The sequence below is a fragment of the Alternaria novae-zelandiae genome, assembly GCF_023758075.1.
Source record: "Alternaria novae-zelandiae strain BMP 2774 chromosome Unknown scaffold_1, whole genome shotgun sequence".
In the NCBI taxonomy this organism is placed as follows: Eukaryota; Fungi; Ascomycota; class Dothideomycetes; order Pleosporales; family Pleosporaceae; genus Alternaria; species Alternaria novae-zelandiae.
The window spans coordinates 477,689-496,730 of record NW_026056961.1 but is presented as its reverse complement, the minus strand read 5'-3'; the positions used below and the strand labels follow the sequence as shown (position 1 = coordinate 496,730).

The following is a 19,042-nucleotide window of genomic DNA, read 5'->3' as shown; positions in this document are numbered from 1 at the left end:
ATACAAGCACTGTGACTCTCTTATACACGGTTGCACCTGCTCTCTATATCGATCGAGTCTTTTATCGCCCCTGTTGTTTTACACTACGCACTCACTAGCAGTCCAAGATTCTTCAACCCGCTTAGCCCACAAACGCTCCAGGCACTAGCGAACGGACAAACAAATTGATCACGCCATAGTCTAGTCAACTGGATTCCAGAAAGAGTTGAAGGCCAACATGACGTCGTTTTTCTCCAGGCCAGTTGCTCCTACATGGACTTCCAGATGCCAGAATGCAGCGCCGATCTTGTCATCACCGGCACCAGCGACCGCATCAAGTGCGGTGCATGAGCTTTGCGACTCCCCAAATGCATTCGATCGTCCAGAAATCCAACGGCTCATATCATGGGAGATTGTCCCTTGTCTACATCGACTACCACCCTCCCCCGTTCCCAGCCGTTCACCGAGCCCTGAACCCTCTCTCCCAGAACAAGAACCCTCAGAAGACATGCTTCGCGAAGACTCTCCAGATACAAGGCCAGAGGTCTCATCATCTGACTCATGTCCCCAAATGAGCACTTCCTGGATATCCTTCGAAGAGATAACGCACACTGAAGCGACCCACCCTCCTGAACACACAATACCCTTTGAGTTTGATACAGAAGCTTTCCCTCCTCATGCACATCTCTTTCCCTCCTCACCAAACGGTACATGGCGTAATGAGTCCGTCCACGCTTTGACGCATCCTACGGCTGTTGATTACGCAGCGCTATATGCCAAACTATGTACACTGGCCGAGGAAGCAACGGACGAGTTCGCTGCAAGAGTAAACCGAGCATTCGAAGGTAGGGACCTACCGGCAATGCACGATAAGGTCATGCAGATCTTTCCTTCGGTCTCAATGCCGGATATGAGAGATATCGAGAAGGCTATAGATACTGGGTGTGATTGGGGAGAGGAACTGTTTGAGCAGAGAGGACGGAGGAGGACTAGAAGGTGGCGGTAAGTGAAGCGTAGGCAGAAGTTTGATGGAGAAAGGAATCAGTGGTTCATGATCACATTGTTCAAAACGTCAGATCTTGGCAGCCGGACGAATAGTGAAGCTAAATATTATATTACATTAAGTTATCTTCAATACCTGAACAGCCTTTTGAGAGAAACGAACATTAGTCTAATGACTCAGCGTCGCCGCCGCCATGAAACCCCTCGCTAAATCAACAGTTTTGTCTATATCGTAGCCGTACCAAAATCTGCCTAGTCCTCTCGATGAAGACTACCTGCCCGTTGACGCATAGCAGAGTGTGGGTGCGCGGCCTCTTCCTCGTCTCGGGGACCACCAGCACCACCCTCCATAGGACCTCCAGCCTGCATGCCACTCGGTGTTCCGCCAAAGCTGACCAGTACAGACGGGTTGTCTGCCGTCAGGGCGTCCAATACGTCCAACTCGTGTGCCGTGAACCATTTCGGCATCAAGAATGTGCGTAGCGGAATGAGGGCGATAATGAGGACCGGAAAGCCGATAGCGGCGATGGTTTGCGAAATGGCGACTGTGCATGCGACACCAAGAATCTGAAGACCGATGAAAAGCCTAATCTTGTTGCGTGAGACGCGGTTGAGTGGGTTATCGCGCTGGATGAAGCGTTTCTCTGACATGAGGTAGAGCGCCTTGCTGACAATGCCGTTGGATTCTATGGAGCCCCACTATGAAGAGATTAGCATATCGTATCGAGCTTGAAGATGGGTTAACACGTACACCGACGACGAAGAACACGCCAGCAAAGACTGCTGCGGGCATAGTGTGTAGTACGATAAGTAAGGGACCAGTCATGGTACCCCAGATGGCCATACCCATCAAGAAATGACTGATACGCTGCTCGACAACAGCAGTAGCCTTGACAAATGGCTTGCGGATCTCACCACCGTCTTCAGTTTTGGTGACCTCCAGCCTAGTTTCGTAAACTGTCAAAGAGTCTGTGTGTACGGGTGCTTGCGGAACCAGGCCGTTGGGAAGTGGGAGGCCGATGACGCCACCAACAAAGCATGTGCAGCCGAGAAGGAAAAAGTCCCAGTGAAAACCAGCGGGCTTTTTGAGGGGATACTGGCGTGCCTGTGCTGTGAGGGATGACACGTTCTATGATCAAGGGTTAGCGTTCGCCGATGCTAGAAAACGTGTTATGACTTACGTGGTCGTAGTAGAACAACAGCATCATCAAGAAGCCAAATGGCAAAGCCACGAATACCCACTTGACGTCAAGATTCCAGAAGTCAATTATCCAGTTTCTATCTTGCGTCGGTGCAAAGGCCTTGCCTATAGGCACTCGGTATAGCCCAGTCTCCTCCAGACGTCCAGGAATATGCGAGAAACCGACCCAAAACAGGGTAGGGAAAACGAAGGAGTAGTCGGCGATAATGCTACGAATGCCTGGGGTAAACACCGTACTGTTACCAAGCTTCTCGAGGCCGTAGACAGAGCCGAAATAACATATCGCAATGACGATGGAGAGGTAGCCACCGTCAAAACCGGATTCTTGGAACAGATATACTAGCTCTTCAACACCCTTGACTGAATGCAGGTCAATATCGTGTCTTGATATGGCCAGTGACTAGATACATACCACAGTAGATGATTCCAACATACATGCCGAACGTCTCACTCGAGAAGTCAGTGACATAGGCCATGTAGTCGCTGAAGTTCCCGAAGGCTACGATCCAGTGAAAGATGGCAGCCCAAATTCCAACCCACGCGGTAAATGCTGGATAAATGGAAGGGTCATATTGGGTAACAATGTCGTAGATGGTGTAGTTGAAGAGCGCGATCAGACCAGTGACTCCTACGATGGTGAGGGGTTGGCACGCGAGCAAACTAAACACCATGGCTGCTAATGCGGACGAAAACAGGGCTTCGTTGATGCCAAAGAACCCGCCCGTTCGACGGTACATGTCGAGTGTGAACGCAATGGCAGGTAATACACTATATTGGTCAGTATAAGACTTGAACGTCTGTCGAGATAGGCTTACTTTACGAAGTACATGCGAACTGTACTGGCGAAAGCCCTATACGTGAGCGCATCGGTTATGTCGCTCCAGTAATAAGGTAGTCTCCTCTTGACATCGTGATACATGCCGCAACCAGGTTGGAGAATGCGCCATCTCCGCCATCCTCTCGCGCCTTGGAAGGTGTACGATTCGTGTGTTGCGGTCCTCTCTAGTATCTCCTTGCTGTTCGAATTTGTCGCGTCTGGCGAATCCATGATGACGGATATGCAAGTTGAATGGACTACAAACGGGCAATGGATGCGAAGCCGCAGAAACTAAAGCTGAAGGAAACCGATCGACGCAATAGATGTGTGCATAGTTTGATCCGGACCCTGAGCATCTAGTCTATATACGCGGGATCAAGTCCAATTACAGAAGCCGGCGCACTACGGCCCCAATGTCATAGCTAAGCTTGGCATCTGTGGAGATCGAGGTTTTGCCATCGATGGGCGAACTGCTTTTGCGCGGAAGGAGACATGATGATGCCCAGGTGATGTTTAGCATGAAGATATTAGAGGAAGGCGGATGCTTGTCTCGAACAACAGCGTCTGCGCTTCCGACACGATTTCGTCGTGGTTGTTCGCGATAAGCATGTTCATTGTTGAGACATGTTTGGTTGTTTGGTGACGTCTGCCGGAGTAGAGGCCTTGCGCACGTGGTTAGCGTGGCCGTTAGTTCCCGTGCCATGCTGAGGAAGGTCGCCATTAGCCCTGTGTTCCATGGGAGCTAAACCACTCGAGAACCCAACAGACACTATCAGCCCTGTCGCCTGCGGCTTTTTTCTGTCTGCTCGAGCAGCAACTTCCATGGTCTGGATCAACGTGCACGTTACAACCCAAACTCCGCAACCACGACCATAGTCTGCAGGGCACCGTGCAGCTGTGACATTACTTCCAATTGGTCCAGACGTCTGTACCACACCAAAATGACGTACACGGCTCGCCGAGCGTATGACTGACGCCAAGCGCCATACCGCACGCGGTCAAGAGCGTTTCCATTCCACCCCGGTATCTTTAACAGCTGCTTGAGCAGAATTTCCATCGGCATCGTCACTTTTCTGCGCGCTCCTATTGCGGCATATAGAAAGAGGTGAATAGTGTCGCGACATTGCGACATTGCGACATTCGATCCGGTTAGACTTCGGACAGTTTGTTCAGCCCATGAACACCCACCGACCTTCCATTACCGCACGTCTGTAGCGAGTGTTGTTTCGCATACTGAGGTATTTCTATGGTACGGAGATACCTCCACTGTAAAACTTCTAGTGGGCATCGTGGTAGGTTTTAAATATATCACCCACCTACCCGCGCAATGCTCAAGCTTCTTAGCGTCCGGTGTCAACTCCACAGGCTTAATTAATCGTCCGGAGTCTTATCGATATACCTCCTTAAAATGAACGCTCTCCAGGACGTCGATGGACTTTCAGAATGCATCGGCAAGGCGATCCAAGAACATCTCGCTAGATTCAACATCAACATTGCATGGCCGCAGCTCGACAACCTGGATCATCCCATCCTTCGTGTCGAGGCTTTTCTTGAGGAAGCCGATGCCACCCATGCAGCGAGAGCGCAGTCCGAAAAGATCGCATCGGTGAGTTTCGTTCCCACCACACTCCAACTGCCAATGTGCAGTAGCGTGTGCTCACGCGTCCACAGAGAACCGTCGATCTGGCGGGCATGAGGACGCCAGCCCCCACAGCAAGCCCAGCCGCAATGGATCTTCAGAACTTTGATGAGACCTCGTCAATGGACGAGTCTCATTCGCGGGACGAGTCGTCCTCGTCGGTACAACAACTCCGCGAGCCCCGCAGGAAAGGCACTGGCGGTCTGAGGGTCTCGCACACTCAGTCGTCGTTTCAAGAAGATCTGAGCGAACACCAACGGCAAATGCAAGTCGATAGCCGCAGCTTCCCAAAGCGGAAGAAGGTACGTGGATTCTCTCAGGCGACATCACGTCAGCCTAGGAAAAAACTGAACACCCTAGAGCCTACATTAAGGTAAAAACACGCAAACTAGGTGGCCCAAGGTCAACGTAGGCTCCACGGTGTTCAGTTTTTCCATTGTATGAGGTGGCATCGTTCTCTCAGGCACTCGCCAGACCCTCAGTGGGGGAACGGGTGGACTGCTTTTTCGTGTACCTTTGCTCACCCATCTTCACCTAGCTAACTATTTCCAGGTAGCATCGGAGAAGTTTGTGTTCCAACCGTCTACTTTGGACAAGCTCATCATCGGCATCTGGGAGCAAGTACATAGCACGCTCAACCTCGATCCGAAAGCAATCTTCGAACAATTTCAAGTAACGCCCAATGGATCCTCCATGAGTATGGGCATGGTCGGCCATGCGCATACCGATGAAACACCTTCCGCTATGGCGGTACTCAACAACGCCCCGAATCCAATATCCGAATCCTTCAGTCAGATGAACGTCTTTTGTCGCAAAGTTACACAAGCGAGTCGCGTATGCCGGTCCATCGAAATGATCGTACAAGCCCGCTGGGTCGAACTGTTTGAGGAGCAGGTGCTATACAGGAGCCAATTGAGACCAGAGCTGTCCACAACAAAGCATAGGAAAGCTGTGTTCATGGAAGCGTGTCAGGACTTCGATTGGTCGGAGTAAGTACATACACCTGGGATTGCGCACGCATCTTGGATCGCATTCGCTGACTGCTGTGCCACTCCAGAAAGGAACTGCGCAACAAGATGGCCATCTGGCGTGGCTACAAAGAAGTGAAGGATTCAGCAGGTTGGGCCGCACTTGTCTTCGCTGGCATGGGCATATACCGGTTCTGCAAGTACCGAGTTGGTTTCGATAAAGATGCCATGCGCCGGCTACGGAATCTGCGAAAACGTCTCGAAGTCGCGGCCGATACCCTGCATCCCCATTGGCGCCAGCTTTTGTCCATAGTAGGCGAATCGCAAACCCTTCAATACCCTGGCCATCCGCACGACTGGGTAGTCTTCGAAGACGGATCAGATCCTGTGCCACTGCGCCAAACATATCTGCTCCAAGACCCTTACTTTGCCTTCGAACACATCGACGAGTCGATCATCGATGAATCAGTTTGGGGATGCGAAGACCCACGCTGGACACCACAGTCGAGCGCAGTGACAAGACCAGGCGGAGCCTACATCTGCGCTTTGTGTAACGAGCCGCAGTCCGACAAACCGCAAGACAACTCCTGTTTCTGTTTCCCGACCCTGTTTGGCTGTGTAAAGCGAAAGCCACCACCTGTTCAGATTCTGCGGACTTCCGATGGCAGAAACAACGGTCTAGCTGCATTGACTTCCTTCGACCGTGGTACAGCGATCGGCGAGCTGGTAGGCCTGATAACGAACGGTGTGAGACATCTCGATGTGCTGGATAGCTCAACACCCCTGGCTAGCTATCAGATCTGGCAAGGAAGGGCAGGAAACTTCACTCGCTTCATCAACCACAGCTGTAAGCCGAATGCGCAATGCTCTACATTCACTTGGATAGATACCCAGAGGGTGGTTCTGGTCAGCAAGGGGATAGATGCTGGAAGAGAGATTACATTGGACTACGGAGACAAGTACTGGGCTGGGCTAGACAAGAGCTGTCTATGTGGAGAGAGTTGTTGCAGGTATCGGAGAGATGGAAGGATGAGATAACATTGTTGGAAGCGACTTGCTATATTTAACGCACAATTCATAGAACACAGCGACTTTTTTAAACAGCTGATGTGTTCGAGCTGTTGCAAACGTCATGTTGGTGCAATAGTCGCAAATGTTGGGTCCAGACGTGAAAGGCGCGTGTTGCAGTATCGATAAGACTAGCGCGACAGACCCCTGCACAAAATTTCGGAGACACTCGAACCTGAACTATCAGCGTGTCTGCGAAACATCAACAACAACCATGGCGACTTCCGATTACAGCGAGTCCGGCGCATCAGACCAGGAGATACTGGAAGCGCAGTCAGGAGCCAGAAAGAGAAGGAGACTATCACCTACCGAGCCCGAGAGTTCAGCTTCCGAGGCTGAAGCTGAGAAGCCGCTGCCAGTAGCAGCACCAGTACCAACGATCTCGCGCATCAAAGCGAAACAGCAAGACAAGTCGACGAATACCGCCAGTTCTGCACCCAAAGTCAACCCGAAGCTGGATTTCGCGACGCTCAATGTAGCACCATGGCTCTGTACCTCTTTGGCCAGCATGGGCATCAAGCGCCCAACGGGCATTCAGGCTTCTTGTATCCCTGAGATCCTCAAAGGGAAGGACTGCATTGGTGGATCGAGGACCGGTACAGGTAAAACTGTAGCGTTTTCTGTGCCGATAATGCAGAAATGGGCGGAGGACCCAAGCGGCATCTTCGCCGTTATCGTCACGTGAGTACAAACCCATTGCTGCCATGTGGGCAGTAGCTAACCGCCATGTAGGCCGACCCGCGAGCTCGCAATCCAGATATACGAACAAGTGAAGGCAATTTCAGCGCCACAATCTATGAAACCAATCCTTATCACAGGAGGATCAGACCAGCGTTCCCAAGCCATCGCGCTCGCCTCACGCCCGCACGTTGTAATCGCGACACCAGGCCGTCTAGCAGAGCACATCCGCACCTCAGGCGAAGACACCATCTGCGGCCTCCGCCGCGTTCGCTTCGTCGTCTTCGACGAAGCCGACCGTCTTCTCGCCCCAGGAAAAGGCTCCATGCTGCCCGATCTTGAGACCTGCCTCTCCGCGCTACCTCCGAAAGAAACGAGGCAAACCCTCTTATTTACCGCGACCGTAACTCCAGAGGTTCTAGCGCTGAAATCGCAACCGCGCGCACCGGGTCGTCTTCCCATCTTCGTGTCCGAAGTCGATACAGAGGATCTAGCAATTCCACCCAAGCTACAGCAGAAGTACCTCCAAACGCCCGTCACGCACAAAGAATGCTACCTGCACGTCCTGTTGAACACGCCCGAGAACCTCAAAAAGAGCGTCATAATCTTCTGCAATCGAACCAAAACCGCCACCCTACTAGAATACATGCTGCGTCTCCTCGCCCACCGCGTCACAGCCCTGCACTCAGGCCTCAAGCAAAACGACCGCGTAAGCAACCTCGCTCGCTTCCGCGCACAAGCCGCTAGAATACTAGTCGCCACCGACGTCGCAGCTCGCGGTCTAGATATCCCAGAGGTAGCCCTCGTTATCAACTTTGACGTTCCTCGTGACCCGGACGATTACATCCATCGTGTCGGTCGTACGGCGCGTGCGGGCCGTGTGGGAACGAGCATCACGTTGATTGGACAGAGGGATGTGGAGTTGATTCTGGCGATTGAAGCAAGGGTCGGCAAGAAGATGGAGGAGTTTGAGGAGGAGGGTGTTAGTGTTGAAGGGAGGGTTGTGAGGGATGCGCTTAAGCCTGTGACGGAGAAGAAGAGGGAGGCGCTGTTGAGTATTGAGGAGGGGAGGGATGTGCTGGGGAAGCGCAAGGTGGGTATGCAGAGGAAGCGGGCGGAATGAATGTAGATGTCTGGTTGGGTGTATGGTAGATGGCATGCATGGATCGAGCGGTATCATCTAGGGTCATTTCATACTGATGATCTTCAAATAATACACATTGTATGCTCTGCGCTAGAACGCTGTAAATCGATACATGAAACAAGATACATTACTCATAACACTTCGCTGCTCACGGCGACCCCTTCCTTGGCCTAAATACTGTGTTGAAGTTCTTTTGCGTAACGAACCAAGCGTTATGAGTCTTCCACTCAGCATCAGGGTGCTCGAGCTCGATCTGCAATCAGTGTTAGTATCGTCCAGTCTTCAAAGTTATCATTAGTGAGACTTACCTCGAATCTCCTCAGAAAACTCGGCACCAGCTTGTAGATCTCAAGAAGACTGATGTTCTTTCCAATGCACGTCCTAGCTCCAGCACCGAATTGCAACATGGTGCCCTTCATTTCCTTCAGCTTATCAGGGCTAGCCTCAATCCAGCGTTCAGGACGGAAAGTGTCAACATCCACACCAAACACCTCCGGTCGGCGGTGGACGATCCAAGCGTTGCAGCCGACGATGGTGCCACCAGGAATGAATTCGCCGCAGATCTGCATACCCTGCTTGGGTACAACGCGCTCGAGGATAAGGCCGGGTGCGGGGTGGAGACGGAAAGACTCTTGGATGACAGCGTCGAGGTAGCTGAGTTTTTGGGCTTCAGGCCAAGAGACGGTCTTGTCAGGGCGAGACTCGACAATGCCATCTGCTACAGCGGTATCCAATTCTTGCATAAGCTTCGCATATACACGCGGGTGCTTGACGAGGAAATAGAAGACGGCTGAAAGCGAGATGGCGGTTGTTTCTGAGCCAGCGAAGACCATAGATGTGCATGTTGACAGGATGCGGTTGTCGTCCATGAATTCATGGTCATGGCTCGCTTGCGCAAACTTGGAGAGGAGGTCGATGCCATGAGGGTTGGCTTTCTCGTCGTCGGAGAGGCCGAAGCGCTTGATCTTCTCGACTTGTGTGGCTCGCTCGTTGGATCGGTTCAGGGCGAAGAGGGTGACGGGGTGGACACGCTTGTCCAGGCCGATGCGCTGTGCGAGGAGGCTGATGGGGTTCTTCCAGAGAAGACGGTCGAGGATAGGGATTTGACCGACCTGAAAACGCGTAAGTATGACCCCATCCATGCCAGGTTCTGTTTGTGAGGACTTACCGGTGCCACGTAGTCGAAGAACTTGCCCAAGAAGCCAATAATGTTGTCCACGTCCTTGTTTCCCTCGACAAAACCCAGTCGCTTACTCCACGTCAACTCGCCGATAACGTCGAAGGCGAAGAACTGCAGCCATTGACTGAAGTTGCAGCTCTGGCCAGTCCTCGCGAACATGTCCTCCGTCTTGTCCAGCCAGTATGTGAGTGTCGAGCTGACGAGAGGCTCATAGTTGACGAGCGAACTCATGGAAAAAGCGTTGTTGACGCATCGGCGGTACTTTGCGTGGAAGTCTTCGTCGGTGGTGGAGAAGAGGGAGAGCAGCGGCGCGCCTTTGGAAACGGCGCCTTGGACGGGGTAGAAGTCAGACTGGAAATGTTAGCTGTCGCTCAGGAGATTGACCGAGACGTGCGTACCTTGGTAACACCCTTATTCAGCCCATAGATAGCTTTGATAGCCTTTGGGTCCGCGAAAGACAGGACGTTCGGTCCCAGCCTGACGATGTCTCCATGCTTGCGATGCAACGCGAGGTTGGTCCATTGATGATTGTGCTTCGACACATCCCACAGCCGCCACCAGTTGGTGTATCCGGCAGCCCAATGTCCAGCGTATTTGTTCAGGCCGTTCCAGTACTTGTTGTTGAGGAGATATGCGATGGTAGTCGTAGCCAGAACAAGTGGCCAGTACTGCACCAGCAGCGGGACGATCTCGTTGGCCAGCATGTCGCGCGATCAATCTACCCGGTAATAAGGTATTCGATCCGGGGTCCAGAGAACGGTAACACGTGAGTAGGTATATAGCAGAGTAAGCAGCGCGATACGTATAGAACGCTCGCCCGGGGCAAAAGCTCATATAAATGGCAGCCAGCCGTCCGGCCTGTGCCGCCCACTTCCCGCGTCGTCAGGCAGTCGGGTCGGAGTCGGAATCGCCATCGTAACGCGTCTGGGTGCTTGCGCAGGATTGTGTGTGTCGGCAGTTGATAGCTGAGGCGTGAGATGATGAAGGTGGGTCGGTGGCTGGATTCGCGCGGCTTGGAAGGATGACGCGGGGACAGTAGCTCCGGGGCGCTTTCGCGGGGTAAACCTCGTCCATCACACTGAACGCCCATCCTCAGCCCTATTCATTGGCCTCAAAACTCGGTTATCGCGATGCATCCAATCTATCTACTTGGATCTGATTGGCTAAATCGCCTGTGTACAACACCACGCGGGATTGAGGTGATCGCAAGCCCAAGTCTCTCACAGCGCCTCAAGCTTCGGCGCAGCATCGCCAATGTGCTCTGTGCTATTCTTGAACTGCCGATTATCGTCACTTTGACAGCTAAACCTTGTGTGAGACGATAGCGAGGGTTTGTGGACCTTCACCGTGTCGGCAGTTGTATTCGAATGTCATAACTGCAACTGCCGATATCTGAAGAGGGAATGGGCGCCGAAGCCTCCGAGGCTTCGTCACGTGGCTCCGGCTACATCTGGCCCTCGGCTGACATGTAACCTTTCCAGCAATTTGTGAGAATCATGAAACTCTCTTTTCATGTTCGTACGAGTCGTACAACGTAAGTGCGTTCAACGATCGGCAAAAATGTGCGCAATTTGTGTGCAATGCATGGTCCAAAAGCAAGTCTATTAGAAGCTCAGATTGCGAAATATGCGCATGGGCTTTACCGTAATGGTGGACGAGCCAAGTGGCATGTCTTGCATATAAACATGGGCAAGACCCAACTGCGTAACCCGGATAGCTGCGAGCCAAGCAGCCCTCCCGCACTTCTCGTTCGCCTTTCACACTCCACATCACAAGATGTACTCAATTGTTGAATTGTCTAGTGCAATCTGATGAGAGAAGTAAAGATTGAGTCGAAGTCGTGCGCGAAAGAGTTATGATCAAAGTTTTGTATTGCTAGCATGCCTAAGGTAGTACTTCTTCTTGCACAATGTTATGTCATGCAGAAGTATCGACTACCATCTACAGCTTAGCCGGTGTTGAACCAACTGAAGCCATCCTGTGCCCCAGCACGAAAAACCTATATTAGAAAGACTAATACCAACAACCTGATCCGTGGGAATGTATGGCTGCTTAACCAGTGCACTGGTAGTCATAGTTCATACGCGAAGCATCCGTATCCTTGGGAACATAAATAGTAACCCGCCTCCCATCCGCCTCAAGCGTGCCCACATACGAGTCGAAAAAGGGACGCCAGTAAACCTGACCAGTTCCACCAGGACAATCAATGTTGATGGTAACAGACGTGGTGCTCGTCATGGTAGTCGAGAAACCGGCGGATACGCCAATCTCTGCGCTGACTGCGTCCCATGCACTCGCACCCAGACTGGCGCTTGCCGTGATGGAGAAGGTCTCTGACTTTGCTTCTGAGACTGTGTAGGCGCCGTTGTTGGGGACTTGGGCGACGAAGACGGCGGAGCCGGGCATGTAGACGTTGTAGGATGTGACGACGTCTGAGAACCTGTCCGCTTGCTGCGTCGTAGATGGTTAGCTTTCGGAGAAAGAGAGTCATGAGGCTGGTGTACATACCCGACTCTCCAATTCGTTGACTTGAGATGCTGCGGCGAGGCTATCGATCTCCGCTACCAGAGTCTGAAGCTCAGCTTTGTTCTCCTCGACAGTAATCTCCTTGTAGCTGGTTGCTGTAGCCGTAGACATCAAGCGCCATTCAGTGGCGAGCCTGATAGCGACCTCGGTCCAATCCGCGGGTGGAGCTGGCGACTGATAGCCACCCGTGTTCTCTGCGCAGCCGTCCTCGATGGCTCTGGCTCTTCCACCCCAGCTAGAGGCAGAATCGCAGACTTCGTACTCCTCATTGTTGCAAAAGGAGATACGGCAGTTGCCTCGTGTCCAGATGCGGCATTCTCTTGGGATGACGCAGACACTCAGGTCTGGGTTGGTGCCCTCGCCAAAATAGCCGTTGCCACTCATGATGTTGCGGCCTGTTCATGGGAGAAAAACTCAGCATTGCTCTTCAATGTGATGATTTTGAAAGCAAGAGGGGTCGGAGTACTCACAGTCAGCCCAGTTGGGTTGCAGTCTTGCCTCGCAGAAGATACCGCCAGTTTGCGTTCCGTCCCAATCCTCTTGACGAGGAGAAATTGGGGAAGAAGTTCCCATTGCCGCAAGCATCGGCAAAATGGTGAGAATGTAGTTCATCTTGTCGAAGATGGAGTCTTGGGGTCGAGGATAAACCAAGTGATCTGAGAAGAAGGTGTTTGGCTTTGATGATGGAATTAAGAGCAAGAACATACCTTTTTATACCTTTCTGCCCTTCCATCTGCCTCACGAGCATCCGTGTATCCAGCGTCATGGCTGGCCTGACTATGCACAATGTCTACTATCGAACATGGGATGTGGTTTGCCTTGAACGTGAACCACAGTTCTGAGCTCTACCGATTGGTGCTCTGGTACACTATCGTTGATGTGCATACCTCTGGGGGCCAGAAGTAATGCGCTACTCAGAGCATACGATACTTGGCTGCTGTCATCCGGTGTCTTAGAACGATTGTCCAACATTAGCAGAGCCTCTTGCCAGGCAGAAGCATCCGAGTTTCCCGGTGGTGGTAGATTTGGGGGAGTGGAGAAGGGCCTGAAATGAAGACCTCAGATATCTCGATCGCAGGACGATATCACAGTCCCAGTAACTTCTCGTGGTGCCTGCTCTTCTAGGACTCCAGGGCCTTCCATTCGTACGTCTTGCAAAGATATGACAGGACAGACGCCATGAATCGAATGTTTCCCATCATCGCATATGTTCTCAAGAGAATTCGATAAGACTGAGCCAACTTCCTCTTCCGGCTTCACCACACGCTCGTCGAGACAATCCAACATGGACATGCATCGGCTAACACGGCGCGGGCCTAACATCCCCACGTTTCTCTTCCCAAGGCTCTTCTCTGGTCGCAAGGTTCGTAAAGGCAACGGCAAGTCCGATGTACGTGCGTAGGCAAGGTTTGGTCGCCTCGAGGCGAGAGAAGAAGAGGCACCAAGACGACCGCCAAGTGCCAAGATTCCCGATCATTCCACAACCATCATGGTTGTTCGCTTTTTAAGGGTTATTTCCCCACAGTAAGCTGCTCAATGTAGCGAAAACATGCGAATGTAACGAATGCGATGCAACCTGTTCACGTTAGTTTGCACATATTTACGCCCTGCAGGTGCGACAGGGCGGACTACTATTGCAGCCCATGTTGACCTCGACACCGGAGTATGTCATCCATCCGATTATCCGTCTGGAAGACAGCGGAGCCTCTCATCCTTTCCCAAGACGTAGTCGCCAGTTGATGCCTCGCGGGGGGCCTGTTGCGGTGCGAGCCGCACACCCGTCACTGCAGGTACCTTGATGTCCTTTCCGCTCTTGGCAAACTCCGCTGGAAGACTGCTACGTCATGGTAGGTCCACCGTGAGGCTGATTCATACAGCAATGTAAAGACGGCATGTGCCTACCTCGAGATGTTTTTGATGCTTGATACTTTCACTCATACCAGGTTGTGTTGCCCATCATGGCCAATTTCGTTCTGCTAGCTGCATCGCTCCTTCTCACCTTATGTTCCGCGCAAGAATCGAATGACACATCTGCGGAAAGATGTCAAGGCCCCATCAACGCTATCGCCAGCGGCAGTCAGTACTTCAACTCGACCGGAACAGCTCGCCTACCCTCAAACCCAATACACGATGATGACTGGTACGTCAGCGTCACCATCACCGATAGACGCGATCCGAATCACATCTACGGAACCGAAATGCCCTGGCAAGAAAGGGAAGCGTTTATAAGTGTTCCTGATTCGCTGGTTGGAAGTCAAGATGGCAATCAGACGGAGTACTGCGCCTACGAACTCCCGGGACAAGACGCCTCTTCGCAGCAGGAAGCTGGAGATTGCAGCGGCGTGTTGAGCGACGACTGTATTGACGCCTTGATGCAGAATACGCCGGTCATGTCGGATGGCCAATGTTATAAGCCAGAGAACGTTGAAGACGCCTGTGGGATGGTTGCGTCGCAGCCAGTTGGTTAGTACATCACGCTCTTATCTCGATCCAGCGACAGCATCTTATGACCGGCTGGTCTATTCATATAGCGAGCGTGTACTGACGTCTTGATAAGGTACACCGTCGAGCTTCAACAGTACTGAGTGCAGTTTGTCCGAGATGCCGCATGTCGAAGTACCGGATAATTACCGCACCTACTACGCCCACTACGTGCCCATATCTGAAGGCGGAGGTGGTTACGAGAACTTTGACCTTTACGATAGGCACGTTCGCGAAGCAGTGCCCATGGTCTTCACCATCAAGTCTCCAGGTGGCACCATCGCCCACAAGGCTGTTTGTGTAGCACCGAACAATGTCGTTGACGGTAGCTGTGTTCCAGAGTCTGCGGCTGCTCAGTTGTCCTCCGGGGCTTCACTGGTAGCAGCCCTTACTGTTATGGCTTTTGTATCTGTTCTCTCGATAGCTTGATAGATCTTGGCATTTCCGTGTCTTTTACTTGCAGCTTAAAGTAACGATTATCGCATCCGGTGACTTGTAGCATTAGCGTTGTAACGGTAGTAACACCGGGAATGACAGTCAAGCCGAGCATTTAGCTCTAGTCAGTATGATCGGGTGACCCGCAATGTGTCAAAACCTCGGAGCTTGAAGCGACATGTTGGTATACAACTGGGTGGGTTGCGACAAAGTTTGGGGCGCGAGAAAAAGCAAAAGGATCGACGATATGTCGCTGCCTCGAGGCAATACCCGAATACCGTAGACATGTGATTGTAGGTAGGGTCGGCGTCTCGCTACACCCGATGGTGGGCTGTATATTGGAAGACTCGCGCGATAATGATTGTCAAGTCGGCAGACGTGTATAGCCGAGATCCTTTCGTGAGAATTTGCTTGAAGGATTGTCAAGTGAATGTGTTAACCGAAAGCGGGAGGTGACAGTACTGTTACAGCAACTCCTGACGATGGAGCGTATTGGGATCTGAGATTAGCTACCATCTAGCCGAAGATCTACAAGACCTTTGACTCGTAAACTCCTGTCAGCCTTGATTCCTCGGGGCTACATTCCTGATAATCTACCCACGCGTGCATAACTTCTCATCAGCCTGAACACTGCACATACTTCTCCGCGGCAGTGCACAACGACGACTACGGCTGATTATTTCCGACTAGAAGAAATATGAGGCTTCGGTGGGTACGTCAGCGGCTGCGTAAGAGGGTCTAGATGCGACAGTGTAAAAGCGAAGTTGCGATCCCAGCATACAAGTCTAGCCGAAACGACGAGCAGTATGGCGAAGCGCCGACAAAGCTCAACAATCATGCCCTGCCTGCGCTCCGCTCAAAAAGGCAGATTAGGGTCCAGGAACATGGCTTGACAAGCGACGACTACCGATCGCCTGTGGGTGCAACCCCATTTGGTTCCAAGGTTCCCGTCGATTAGTCGATGAGGTTGGGAACGACGGGCCAGCCATACCACTAGGACCACGATCCGACACCCCCGATCGAGCTGTTCTCAACTCTGCAGTGTTGAGGTTCGCGGGCGAGAAGATGGTGTGGTGGATACCAGAGCTACGGTAGCCCAAGCTCCCCGTCAAGGATGATGGGGGCGGCTACCATATCTGACCCCGCTCACATCTCATAGGGAGACTGTTTGGACAAGATACAGCCCCTGAATTGAAGACTCCCTATATTTCCCATGTTGTTTAGAGACCTTGCCTCATTGTTTCTCAACAAATCTTCTCCTAGATGATTAGAACTGATCACTGGCCTAAGATGATACCCAAGTGGCTTGGGTAAAACGGAAGATCGGACGAGGCATCTCTCGGATCTAGCGCTTATACCAACAAGAACGCTTGGATAGCTTCGGAGAGCGAGGCACGAGCCAAAGAAGTCTTGAAGACAGGGAATCGTAGTTTTCGACTTTGGTGCTCGAGCCGGGGGCATCAGCCATGGGTTTTCAGGGACTTTGGGATAGAGCAGGGACCACCTTGTGTAACCAGAGTATATAGGCCTAGCAGCCCGTGTGAGAAGATGGTTCAATCAGCAGTCGGGTTGGCTTGTGATCCGGCTGCATAGTTGCCCACCTCTATGGCAGGTGAAGAGACTATATTTCCAAGATTGACCGGGTCCGGAAAGCGAGCGCATTAGAGGAAAGCAGCCGGAGCAGGAAAATTCTGCAGCGCTTGAGGGCAAGACAAGTGCCGTGCTCCGCACATGCGCTGGTAAGTATGCTCGAAGCTTGCTTGCTGTGGGTGAGTCATCTAGATCCACGTCGCGATGCAGGTGTATGCGGCCGTCGCTTCGCCGACATATTGTGAAACACGACGGATGAATTGCGTGCATGATCAGTCATACGTACATATGCTCCATGACGACGCTCTATCACGAGCAAGACATTGTCTGTGTTGGAGGGTAAATGTTGGGCGAGGACGGGCCTGGGAAAGGGTTGAGTCGTGGGGGAAGGAGCCACCCGCTTCGTGTCGGCTTAAGTGGGGCACCTGACCCGTCTGTGCCCCTGTCAAGCTGAAAACGCAGGAAACGGTCACGAGTATCCTTACACGTTGCGATATAACATCATGCTCTGTATGCACGCACGATCCTTTTGAATCATGAAATCGGCACCAGCAAAAGTAAAAGCATCATGACAACGTGGGGCAGTCGGCCACGGCCGCGGCGCATGTGCAGGACGTTGCCCCGCGTATTCGTTTGCTATGAGGCGCAGCGACAAATCCGAGCTGCAGGTCTCGGGGTCGCCTTTGCAGGTCTGAAACATGGCAATGTGGGATGCTATCGATAAGTCCGTACAGATGGGACGACTGGACGGCGCTGGGGTTGCCGAGCATTGCGTAATGCTCTCGCTTTGCTTCACTTGAGGATACTTTTCTCCAATCGCGCAGCTGTAGGCCTGGCAGGCGGTGCGGATTGAAACGGAAACGACCTCTCCGATGCAGCCTTTCTTTTGCGCAGAAGCGACCGTTTCCCATAGAGACAGGTGGTATCGGCCGGAGCGAGTTATTGCCAGTTTATTGCCAGGTCACTGTGGGTAACATCGTCATGAGGCCCGATTGTGTCGGTACTGTAGAGGTGACATCGGCAGCGCCGAATTGATCTGCCTCGAGGTGGCATCGTCACCGCCGGAGCGCACGTGTCTGCGGCTGTGCAGGCTAAGCGAGAGTGGCGCAACTGCCGACGCCACTGCGACAATCCTCTTGCTTCTTCGCAGCAGCAGCATCATCGTCATCAGGGCACAATTGCGCAAGCAGGAGTCGTAGAATATTCGCATCGTGCTTCAGCAGGCGCCGAAGCTACTCGACCATGGACGCTGGCATGATAAACTTCTGGGCCGTCTGCGGCTCACATGATCGCGGGTTTTTCGGTAGAGAACCCTGCTCACATCCCTGCTGGGCCCGCTGATTGGGCTGACTGTTTCGAGCCCATTTTTAGGCTCAAGCAACGTCAACCTGTAGATGGCCCAAGACTACCACGACTACACCCACCGTGAAAGTCCTGCTCTGCGAAACCCCTTGACAAGCGTAGAGGGCTCGTCCTCCCTTTAACCGCACACTCCCCAAAAGGGTAGCAAAGCCGCTGCCGTGCTCTCTGCTTCCGGACGCCCAAAGAAGGCTTCTGGAATCCGTGTCATGTCGCAACACCAGATGCTCGACGCCCAACTATAAGCGCAGTTGCAGGCTCGAGGATGCTGCGACGCTCGCCTACGGCGTGTATCCATGTGCAGGTTTGGTGGCTGCTGCGGCCTCCCGATCAGGTTTCTGCGGCCTCGCATGCGTCTGCAACCGTGAGGCCGTCTTCAGCTGCCCTGGTGCACAGCACTATTCGGTCATAGTCGTCGATTACATTTGCTATTTCCACTGGGGAGGCTGATCAGACGCCTCTTTCGCAGTCATCTCCGCGCGTGCATGGCCGAGTAGTCGTTCGCACAACACTCGCAGCCATGAGAGCATCGCAATCTTCGCGCACCACACGCATCCGCCTATCCACGCGTGCGCAACGCGCTCGCCGTGTCCGTCGGTCAGCTTAGATCCGACTAGACCTGCAGCTGCGGACTCTGGCCGTATGCACGTTTAAACAAGCTAGATGCGCAGTGCAGCTAAACGGGGCAGTGTGCATGAAATCCTTGCCGACAAGTGTGGCCACGCCGACCCATGATCGTCGCTTGTAAGCTCTTAAGAGATCCCACCCACCACCACCACTAGCCTTCTTCACCCTCCTACCACCTCGCCTTCCCCCATCCTCATTCGCCCGCCCCTCCCTGTCTCTCCTCCTCAATCCAAGGCGCCTCTCGAAAAATTATACCCGCCAGAGACATTTTCTTACAACCTCTCTTTTGTTCTTTTCTTTGAATCTTTGATAAATCGTCCCATCCTAATATCGCAAACGTCTCGCACA

General features: G+C 52.6%; 4 protein-coding genes across 4 annotated transcripts; 1 reads left to right on the top strand and 3 right to left on the bottom strand.

Moving 5' to 3' along the window:
- Positions 1 to 1,233: 1,233 nt before the first annotated feature.
- Positions 1,234 to 3,230, bottom strand: J4E88_000132 (uncharacterized protein; the record flags this gene model as incomplete). Its single annotated transcript, XM_049393813.1, has 5 exons — positions 1,234 to 1,680; positions 1,733 to 2,110; positions 2,163 to 2,542; positions 2,595 to 2,950; positions 2,998 to 3,230. The coding sequence occupies 5 exons, from the start codon at positions 3,228 to 3,230 to the stop codon at positions 1,234 to 1,236; spliced, it is 1,794 nt and encodes a 597-aa protein (XP_049259642.1).
- Positions 3,231 to 4,407: 1,177 nt separating this feature from the next.
- J4E88_000131 (uncharacterized protein) lies at positions 4,408 to 8,475 on the top strand (the record flags this gene model as incomplete). The annotated part of the gene is made up of 6 exons (XM_049393812.1): positions 4,408 to 4,605; positions 4,671 to 4,940; positions 5,191 to 5,627; positions 5,696 to 6,616; positions 6,840 to 7,355; positions 7,407 to 8,475. 6 exons carry the CDS (start codon positions 4,408 to 4,410, stop codon positions 8,473 to 8,475), a joined length of 3,411 nt encoding a protein of 1,136 aa, XP_049259641.1.
- A 169-nt stretch (positions 8,476 to 8,644) lies between these two features.
- Positions 8,645 to 10,380, bottom strand: J4E88_000130 (uncharacterized protein; the record flags this gene model as incomplete). The annotated part of the gene is made up of 4 exons (XM_049393811.1): positions 8,645 to 8,749; positions 8,805 to 9,608; positions 9,665 to 10,027; positions 10,075 to 10,380. 4 exons carry the CDS (start codon positions 10,378 to 10,380, stop codon positions 8,645 to 8,647), a joined length of 1,578 nt encoding a protein of 525 aa, XP_049259640.1.
- Positions 10,381 to 11,728: 1,348 nt separating this feature from the next.
- J4E88_000129 (uncharacterized protein) lies at positions 11,729 to 12,623 on the bottom strand (the record flags this gene model as incomplete). The annotated part of the gene is given in 3 exon segments (XM_049393810.1): positions 11,729 to 12,127; positions 12,185 to 12,597; positions 12,617 to 12,623. 3 exon segments carry the CDS (start codon positions 12,621 to 12,623, stop codon positions 11,729 to 11,731), a joined length of 819 nt encoding a protein of 272 aa, XP_049259639.1.
- Between the last annotated feature and the right edge of the window lie 6,419 nt (positions 12,624 to 19,042).